Here is a 10,104-nt window from a genome sequence, read left to right as displayed (position 1 = left end):
AACAGTTGAAGACTCCTGCTCTCGTTGTGTTTTTGTCGCATCAGTGAAAACCAGAGTTTGTTTTTGTTTTTGTTTTTTTTAGCTTTGTGAAAAATGTTGCAGCTTTTGCTGGTTGGGTTTTTAAACAGTCAGTCGTGTCTGACTGTCTGACAGACCTCCCCAGAAGCTCCTCTGCTCTCGAAGGGGGAAAGTCTGACGTGGAAGATCCCAGCGTCTTACGTCATCAGCCGAGTGGGCGGGGCGACGTACCAACACGGAAACAGACCTGTGGTGGAGCCTGGTTGGCTCAGCTCAGCTCCTGGAGAGAGAAAATAAAAACGATTTTCTCCTTTTTCTTCCGGCTCACCTGCTTCGTTTGGACCGTCAGACCTTCGACTGTCATTCCGGAAGGCATCATGCTCTCACCGAGGTCAGTGGATTCAAAACACGCTTTCATGGTTCACGCCGCCGCTGCTAACAGTTAGCATGCTGCTAGGAACGCTGAGCAGCCCGTAAACCGGTGACTCGTCCCGGTGTTTTACCGTTTAATGGCCTTAATGGGACAGGAACGGAGAAGGTAGCGCCACCTGGTGGAGTCAACGGGGCAGGGAGGGGCGGTGTTTACATTCAGGGTGTGTCAGGTTCAACCAGCTGCAGCAAACACCCAAAAACATTAACAGATTAAAACATTAAAAACGGATTAAAACAGGATGGAAAGTCATTTTTACTGAAAGTTCATTTACTTTATTTCAGCGTTTCACGTCTGATTTGGGGCTTAATGTCATTTTAGGCATTTAAAAAAAATGAATTAATAAAATAAAAAATGAATTGTAAAATATTTAAGCATAATAATAAGTAGTAGATATATTTATCCTTCTGAAATGTTGTGAAATACAGTTTTGAGGTGTGAATATGTTTCCACGTCCGTGATGAACTGAGCTTTCAGCTTTTTCTCAGTTTCAGTGTGAAGAAGTTGGTTTTGTGTCCTCAGCTGTTCTGTGTCCTCAGCTGTTCGGTGTCCTCAGCTGTTCGGTGTCCTCAGCTGTTCTGTGTCCTCAGCTGTTCGGTGTCCTCAGCAGCAGGACGGGTCAGATCAGGTGTGAGGTTATAATTAGAAGACTCGTTGGTCTCCGGGTCATCTGAGGGTGCGTTTGTTTTTGTAACCTTCAGGCTGCTGTTGCTGCGGTCGGCCGGGTCCTTGACCGGCCGGTCGTTCTGCACGGGGCGACCGTCCAAGCAGGACAGGACGCCCGACATGGCAGAGGGTAAGAGAGCACTTCCTGTTTCACACGAGACCCCCCCCCCCCATACAACAACATACGGTCTGTGTGCAAGTCACACTGCCTTTACTTTGAATAGATACACACACGTTCACACCTGAGTTCAGTGTTTTGTAGATTATTACCATGACCCCCTCTGATCTCCTCTGATCTCCTCTGATCCCCTCTGATCTCCTCTGACCTCCTCTGATCTCCTCTGATCTCCTCTGATCTCCCTTGACTTCCTCTGATCTCCTCTGACCTCCCTTGACTTCCTCTGATCTCCTCTTACCCCCTCTGATCTCCTCTGACCTCCCTTGATTTCCTCTGACCTCCCTTGACCTCCTCTGACCTCCCTTGACTTCCTCTAATCTCCTTTGAGCTCCTCTGATCTCCTCTGACCTCCCTTGACTTCCTCTGACCCCCTCTGATCTCCCTTGAGCTCCTCTGATCTCCTCTGACCTCCCTTGACCTCCTCTGACCTCCCTTGACCTCCTCTGTCCTCTGACTCTGCACATTTTGAATCGTTTTTGTCTCTCCACAGGAAACCCACTGTTACACGTGTCGAATGGTGTGTTGGTAAAACTCTGAACCACCTTTTAATTCTCCTGATCAACTCTGACTGAACTTTACTTCCTGCATGTTCATTGTTTGTGTTCTACCTTGTTTCAGCTCTTCCTCTGCACCACCTTCTGGTTGGTCTGGATCTGCACAGCAGTAGAGATACCCCGTCCCTCCCCACCCCTCCCCACCCCACCATCCCACCATCACCCCCCGCAGCAGTTACTAACCTGTTTCCTTCTTCCTACCTCTGTGGTGCTGCTTCAGCTTCAGTGTTTGCTTTTATTCTGTCTCCCTGTTCGGGCCTCGCTGAGCTGCAGCAGTTTAATGAGATCTTCACTGACAGCCTGACGGAGACGGTGTAAAAACACGCAGCCTTTGAATCTGCGGTTTGTGTCACCGCTCCGCCTCAGTGACACCAACACACCGGATCTGAACCGTTTCCTCTGCGTTACAGTGAGGAACCGGCTGAGGCAGATCGTGGGAGCTTCCAGCAACTGGAGGTACCGAACCGTCCAATCAATGATCAATATAATATATATCCTCATCGTACGTTATCTTCATGGTATTGTTTCGGTTTCTTCATCGTGTCGTATCGTCATCATTCTGGATTGCACCATTTCTTCATCTTTATCGTCACTTGACATTTTTTTCCCATATTCTATCCATTTCATTTTTTTTTTTTTTATTGGATGTCATCACATCGTATCGTATAGTATCTTTATTCAATTCAATTCAATTCAACTTTATTTAAATAGCGCCAAATCACAACACAGGTTATTTCATGGCACTTAACACATTAAAGTCTTTACAGCAAGACTTTACAATATTATACAGAGAAACCAACAATTCAACAATTCAACAATTCCCACATAAGCTAAGAGGGAAAAAACTCCTCTTTAAGAGAGAAAAACCTCCAACAGGGAAGAAAAACTCCCTTTAACAGGAAGAAACCTCCGACAGAACCAGGATCAGAGGTGGGCGGCCATCTGCCTCGACCAGTTGGAGTGAGAGGAGAGCAGAGAGAGAAAAGGACAGCATAGAGATAGAAGAGAAGAACTGTTGGTGGAGATGACAAGCGCAGAGCAGAGACATGCAGCTCCATGACGGGACATCTGCAAAAGAAAGAACAGAAACTACACGAGCGAAGGAACTGAATGGAGACAACAGATAATAAGAAGAAACTATGGGAGAGAAGAAGATGGTGAGGTATGAGTCAGTTAAAGAGTAGGAGGAAAGAAAAGAAGCTCAGCATGTAACGAGGTCCTCCAGCAGCCTCGGCCTATAACAGCATAACTAAGGGTTGGTTCAGGTCTACCTGAGCCAGCCCTAACTATAGGCTTTATCAAGAAGGAACGTTTTGAGTCTAATCTTAAAGCTAGAGAGGGTTTCTGCCCCTCCAACACAAACTGGGAGCTGGTTCCACAGGGGAGGAGCCTGAACACTGAAGCTCCGCCTCCCATTCTACTTCTGGAAACTCTAGGAACCACAAGTAGACCAGCGTACTGAGAGAGAAGTGCTCTGCTAGGATTATATGGTTCTATAAGATCTCTAAGATATGATGGAGCCTGGTCATGTAGAACTTTGTAAGTCATCAAGAGAATTTTAAACTCTATTCTTGATTTAACAGGAAGCCAATGAAGAGAAGCTAAAACTGGAGAAATATGATCTCTCTTGCTAAATCCCGTCAGTACTCTTGCTGCAGCATTTTGGATCAGCTGCAGGTTTTTAATGAGTAATTTGGACATCCTAACAGCAAGGAATTACAATAATCTAGTCTAGAAGTAACAAATGCATGAATGAGTTTTTCTGCGTCACGCTGAGGAAGGATTTTCCTGATTTTATTAATATTACATAGATGAAAGAAGGCAATTCTGGAGATTTGCTTTATATGGTGTCTAAAGGACAAATCCTCATCAAAGATGACTCCAAGGTTCCTCACAGTTTTGCTGGAGGCCAAGACAACGTCATCTAGAGTAACTAAGTGATTACAGAAAGAGTTTCTGAGGTGTTTAGGACCAAATACAAGAACTTCTGTTTTGTCTGAATTTAGAAGCAGGACGTTTTTGGTCATCCAGGACTTTATGTCTTTTAGACAGGCTTCAAGTTTTACGAACTGATTAGTTTCATCTGGTTTTATGGAAAGATATAGCTGAGTGTCATCTGCATAACAATGGAAGTTGATGCAGTGCTTCCTGATGACATCTCCTAATGGAAGCATATACAAAGTAAAAAGTATTGGGCCTAACACTGAGCCTTGTGGAACTCCATAACTAACTCTTGTTTGTCTGGAAGACTCATTGTTGACATGGACAAACTGGAATCTATCTGATAAGTAGGATTTGAACCAGTCTAATGCAGTTCCTTTCATCCTCGTAACGTCTTCTAATCTCTGTAATAAGATCGTATGATCAATCGTATCAAAAGCAGCACTGAGGTCCAGAAGAACAAGTACAGAGATGAGTCCATTATCTGAGGCTAATAAAAGGTCGTTAGTAACTTTCACCAGAGCTGTTTCTGTGCTATGATGAACTCTAAAGACTGAACATCTTCAAACAGATCATTCCTTTGTAAATGATCAAAAAGTTGATTTGAAACAACTTTTTCAAGGATTTTAGAAATAAACGTCAGGTTGTAAATTGGTCTGTAGTTTCCTAAAACAGCTGATCAAGAGTCGGCTTTTGAAGTGAAGGTTTAATTACAGCCACTTTAAAAGCCTTATATAAGTCTTATATAATATTAGACTCTCCTTCCAGGCAGGTGAAATTCTTCTAAATTAGTGGAACTCCATTTCCTTTCCATCTTTCTAGTCGCTGCCTAGCAGAGCGTAGTTCTGAGTTGTACCATGGAGACAACTTCCTCTGGTTCATGACTCTCTTCTTCAGAGGGGCGACATCATCTAGAGTTGTAGCAGAGATGCTGCAGTGTTTTCTAGCAGATGATCCACTTGTGTGGGACTAAGATCAACGTAGATGTCTTCCACTGCTTTAACACACGGCATCGAAGAGGATAAACATGTAACTGCTTCCTTAAACTTGGCCACGACATCATCTGACAGACATCTACTGTAGTGGGATTTATTCCCACATGCTGTGTCGTCCATTAATGTAACTTCAGATGTTAATAAGAAGTGGTCCGACAAAACAGGGTTTGGAGGAAATACTATTACATTTTCAGTTTCCATCCCATACGACAGAACCAGATGGAGGGTGTGGTTACCACGGTGACGGGGTTTATTTACATCCTGATAAAAGCCTATAGAATCTAATAATGAGCTGAAAGTAGAACTGAGGCTGTTGTTGTCCACGTCAACATGAATGTTAAAGTCTCCCACTATCATCACTTTATCTGAACTCAGCACTAAATCTGATCAAAAGTCAGAATTCAGTTAGAAACTCTGAATAAGGACCAGGTGGGAGATAAACAACAACAATACAATCCGTTTCTCTGCTTTCCAGTTTGGGTGAGAGAGACTAAGAGTCAGACTCTCAAATGATTTAGAACTAAGTTCAGGCTTTGGATTAATTGATAAACTTGAGTGGAAGATTGCTGCCACTCCTCCTCCTCCTCCTCCTCCTCCTCCTCGGCCTGAATCTCTAGGAATATGATAATTATGAATTGTTTCATATTGTCTTTATTGTAACTTTATCTTACCGTATAGTTTTGTTTTATTTGTATCTTTATTGTATCTAATTGTATCGTTTTATATATAAAAATCGGTGATTTTCCTTTATATCTTCCTCTTTCTACTTCTGTTCATAAAGTAATGTATAAGATAAATATAGAAAACAAACAAAGAAGATAATGACACATAAACTCCTGTAAAAATAATAATAAATATATTGACAACAACAGATCCAGGGAGTGTATCTTTAACGTGTTATATATATTGTTTGTTTTGTAATGTAGAGACCACCAGCAGGCCATGTCAGAGCGCGTGTCGCTGTCATCCATGTTGGCCAAATCCCAGAAGGACCTGCCGGCCAAAACGATGAAGGACAGCTACCTGGAGGTGCACCTGCCGCTGGGCTCCGAGCCGCAGCTCCGGGAGAAGTACCTCACCTTCCACAACACCGTCAGGTAAACAGGAAGTGGCGGTTGAAGGATGCCGCATTCAATCCGTGATTTCCTGTCTCTCACTGGTCTCGTGTCTCGTCTCAGGTTCGGTAGGCTCCTGGAGGACTTGGACAGTTTAGCAGGTAATCACATGAACATCTTGATTTCTGTTCAGGTTGGACAGGAAAAGCTCCACAAACTAACCAACATGTCTCCTCAGTCCTCATCTCTTACTCTCACACCTACAACTCCACACTGAAGAAGTCTCCTCTGTCCATCGTCACCGCCCTGGTGGACAAGATCGGTAAGACGCGCTCGCGTGTCGGGAACGATCACGCTGACAGTTTGTTTTGTTTGCTCCTAAAGTTGTTGTTGTTGTTTTTTGTGTGTGTGTCAGACATGAGGCAGCACGTCATCTACCCCGACTGCGACATCAAGTTCAGCGGCCGTGTGACGTGGGTGGGGAAGACGTCCATCGAAGCCAAGATGCACATGTCGCAGGTGCACACGATCACCTGCACACAACATGCAGGATGTTCTATAATTGATCTACTGGGGTCTGAAAAGTGAAGCAGATGCAGCAGTGCCTTAAAGTGCAGTACCGCTGGGCGCCACTAGGGGCTGCTGCCAAAAAAAACTCCAATAGACTCCCATTGAAAAAGCATCAAGTTCTCTCCTGAATTACAAAGTCATGATGGTGTTTTTACCTAAATTCTCATCGATTAGATACTAAACCTCAAACGCAGATGTTTGGGGGCGTGTCTGGAGTCAGGTTTCCGGTAGAGGTGGGCGGGGCATAGTCTCCTCCTCCTCCTCCTCCCCCATCTCGTCCAAATGTGGTCATTTCTTAGAGGCTTAGAGAGCGTTCAGTGTTTCTCTGCTTGTTTTATGTGGTGAAGAAACATTTTCCTGAACGAACTGTGTCTCCTCCTTCAGTACCGTGAGGGAGCTTACGCCCCCGTTCTGGACGCCACGTTTGTCATGGTGGCCCGCGACCCGGAGAACAAGAGGTGAGCTTCACGCATTCATTCAGGATCGACGTGTTCCTCGTTACGTTTCTGTTTTCATCCCAGACTCTCTGATGTTTTTAATCCTCCAGAGCAGCGTTCGTGAATCCGCTGCAGCCCGACGGGCCAGAGGAGGAGAAGCTCTTCCAGGAAGGAGAAGGTACGACGCCAGCTCAGATGTCATCCAATCTTTCTGTTTCCTCTCCGCCACGTTTTTTAGTTGTATTTCTTTTTGTGGTCTGCAGCGAATAAATTGCGTCGCGTGGAGTTGAGCACGGCGTCGCTGCTGAAGGTCGCGCCCACCGACGAGGAGAGGAAGATCGTTCACAGTCTGTTCCTCAACACCCTCGACACAAAGTACGACTCACACGTCACAAACGGAGTTCGTACAAGTCTTAAATCTGACGTGTTTCTGACCTCTGACCTCTGATTCAAATAAATCCAGTAAATCAGCTGACTTTAATAACAAAATGACTATTACACAGATTACAGAGGAGTATTTTAATTATTCAGATTTAGAATCAAAATTTTCTGTGAAATACATCACATTTGAATTAAATGTAATTTCACTCAACATGAACATTTATTTTTGACCCTTCAGAGGAAAGACTTTGTGTTGATTGGACAACTGGGTGATTGTGTTGGTGTTCCTGATAAAAGGCTCTCTGACTGTTTAGTATTAGAAAGGACTTGAATTAAATTAACCGTCTATGAAACCACATCTGAGTCAGTAATAATACTATACTTTATCTTATTCAATATTAATAATTATTAGTGCACAATACTTCCTGGAATAATATTTTTTTCTGTCACATTTCAGCTCAGAAACATCTGTTTTTATTGCTGCATGTGATGCTTTTAATGCAAAGTAACAGTAAAACTTTTAGCTTTCAGGGTTGTTTTGTTTTAATATTTGGTGTAATGCTGCGTGTGCTATTTTTAACTGTGTTTCAGCACAGTCAGTTTCCGTGGCAGAGTTCTGCCTCCGAACTCGGTGTGGATGGAAGATGCCAAACTGAAGGGGCTGGAGATCTGCCACCCGCAGGTGAGAGGAGGGAACTGCACATTTAAGGCACCATAAAGATCAATATTTCCACACTGAGGCTGATTTGAAGTCCTGAGCACGAGAATGGGACCAGTGTCCCTCAGCATTTTACACTTTTAGATCTTTATTTTTATTTTACTCGTACACGTTACAAATACAGTGTGTACAGTTTTGTTTTTAAAAAGGTGGAAAAATTGTTTTCTTACAGGTGATTCTTGTATTAGAACTATTTAGTTTTTTTTGCAACGGACTTTCCTGAAAACGCCACCGGAGAGACTGATAGTTGCACACGATCTCTATTTAACTGAATACTGCCCCCTGCTGGCGTGAGAGAAGGTTTGACTGAACAGGTCAATGAACGAATGATGTTTTTGTTTGTGTCTCATGCAGGAGAGGAACATCTTCAACAGGATATTCGGAGGTTTCCTGATGAGGAAGGCGTACGAGCTGGGCTGGGCCAACGCCTGCTCCTACGGGTGAGAGTGTTGTCGTAGAGAGGAAGAAGATTCACCTGAAGCACATTTTGTGATCTCATCGACCTTCATCCTTCATCTTTGTGCTGCAGAGGCTGCCGGCCCAGTCTGGTGGCTGTAGATGACATCCTCTTCCAGAAGCCGGTGGACATCGGCTCTCTGCTGCTGCTCTCGTCGCAGGTAAAGAAAAAAGCACCACAAAACATATCGGGAATTTCAGATTACACACGATCGGCTGCAGCCGTGAATCATGTTTTTACATATTTTGAGAGATGCAGCGGACTCAGTAACAGGAGGTAACCTGAACCCTGTGTGTGTGTGTGTGTGTGTGTTTTAGGTGTGTTACACACAGGGGAAGTACATCCAGGTCAGAGTTCACAGCGAGGTGTTCGACCCGCTGACCAACCAGCACAACACCACCAACGTCTTCCACTTCACCTTCGTCTCCGACCGCGACGTGCCCAACATCATCCCCAAGACGTACGGAGGTGAGCGGCTGGTCACGTTGGATCGTTTACATTATTGGTTGTTATCAGTTTTTCAGGTTATTTGTCTTTAATCTCTGTCGTCGTAATTTTATTACCTGTGTGTTTGTCTGTGACTGATAATTCTTTTTTTTTTTTTTTTATGTTTTTAGATTTTTGTCATTTTAGTTTATTAATTTTGTTATTATTTGTTTTACTTTTGTTTTATATACATATATTTTTTATTATTATTATTATTTTTTTAATTCGTTTTTCAGCTGTGTAGTAGTAATTATTATTAGTATTAGCTGTGTGTTTGTGTGTGACCTCTGACCTTCTGTTTGATGTGTTGGTGTGCGTCCCACAGAGTCGATGCTGTTCCTGGACGGGAAGAGACACTTCAACCAAACCGTGCAGGGCTGAGCGATCAGTCAGAGCAGCGAGTGTGTCGGCTCTGAAGAACAAATATCCTGCTTCGCTTCACGCACGGCGTTACACTTCATTATGTTATAGTCTTGTGTTCCACAGCCGCTTGTACGCACAAACCTTTACTTTTCTTTTTTGTTTACGTTGAATGAGAAGCTTTATTTTGCTCTGAGATGGACGACAGTGCAACTTTTCAGGCCTTAAGTTGTGTATTTACTCAAATGCAATAAAAAAAAACCACCTATTTATCTTGACTTTACAGTCGTCCCCACGTCTTTTCTTTGTGTTTGACGCTCTATGTTACATTATTTAGAGAGGTTTTGTGGTTTTGCTTTGTTTAAGAGTACATACGTGCAAATATTATGCTCTCGTACTCAAGTGGACATTTTTTAACTTTCATGTACAGGAAATAAAGTTTGTAAAAAAAAAAAGGCCAACGATAAGAGAAGCTGTAATAGTTTCTCGTGATGTTTGGTTTCCTAATTTTAACGTACGTGTCGTGAACAAAAAGGGAGGAAAAGGAAAGTAACATGCATGAAGAACCGTCCCTACGCGGGATCGAACCAGGGCCCTCAGAGACTGTTAACCATGTGACATGTACTCTCACCATTTGAGGAAATCTATTACCAAAGAGCTAAAGCTCTTATCTGCTAGTAAACCATCCAATTTATCCCTTTGATTAATAAAAAAACAACAACTCCACCGTTTATTCTTTATTACATCACTGTTTAAGTAACTTTTATAAACTTTCATTTTTATTTATTTTAGCTTTAAAAACATCTATTTTGTGCATTTCGTATCAAAGTTGTGTCTTTTATAAAAAAATAAATAAAT

The 10,104-nt window shown here is 43.1% G+C and overlaps 1 protein-coding gene across 2 annotated transcripts; it reads left to right on the top strand.

The window, feature by feature from the left end:
- The first annotated feature begins 227 nt into the window (after positions 1 to 227).
- acot9.1 (acyl-CoA thioesterase 9, tandem duplicate 1) lies at positions 228 to 10,057 on the top strand. 2 transcript variants are annotated; one of them, XM_069706843.1, is made up of 16 exons: positions 228 to 409; positions 1,150 to 1,244; positions 1,783 to 1,809; positions 2,257 to 2,302; positions 5,709 to 5,879; positions 5,961 to 5,998; positions 6,076 to 6,159; positions 6,253 to 6,356; positions 6,792 to 6,865; positions 6,955 to 7,022; positions 7,108 to 7,219; positions 7,817 to 7,907; positions 8,298 to 8,383; positions 8,473 to 8,560; positions 8,718 to 8,868; positions 9,212 to 10,057. In XM_069706843.1, exons 1-16 carry the CDS (start codon positions 396 to 398, stop codon positions 9,265 to 9,267), a joined length of 1,305 nt encoding a protein of 434 aa, XP_069562944.1. In that variant the 5' UTR covers positions 228 to 395; the 3' UTR covers positions 9,268 to 10,057. The 2 variants fall into 2 exon arrangements, with proteins under 2 accessions (XP_069562944.1, XP_069562945.1); XM_069706844.1 differs by lacking the exon at positions 1,783 to 1,809.
- Positions 10,058 to 10,104: the final 47 nt, after the last annotated feature.

This window comes from Brachyistius frenatus, unplaced genomic scaffold, assembly GCF_029030835.1.
Source record: "Brachyistius frenatus isolate BFR_SWC_R1_liver_20210118 unplaced genomic scaffold, ASM2903083v1 Contig_65, whole genome shotgun sequence".
NCBI lineage: Eukaryota > Metazoa > Chordata > Actinopteri > Embiotocidae > Brachyistius > Brachyistius frenatus.
Note: the sequence above shows the minus strand (reverse complement) of the source record. Positions and strands in the feature narration are given on the sequence as shown.

Bases quoted from the DNA above. Each gene is read 5' to 3' on its own strand.
- acot9.1 (XM_069706843.1), top strand. The intron at 7,220-7,816 runs GTACGACTCACA...ACTGTGTTTCAG, and splicing joins CTCAACACCCTCGACACAAA to CACAGTCAGTTTCCGTGGCA. The intron at 8,384-8,472 runs GTGAGAGTGTTG...TTTGTGCTGCAG, and splicing joins GCCAACGCCTGCTCCTACGG to AGGCTGCCGGCCCAGTCTGG.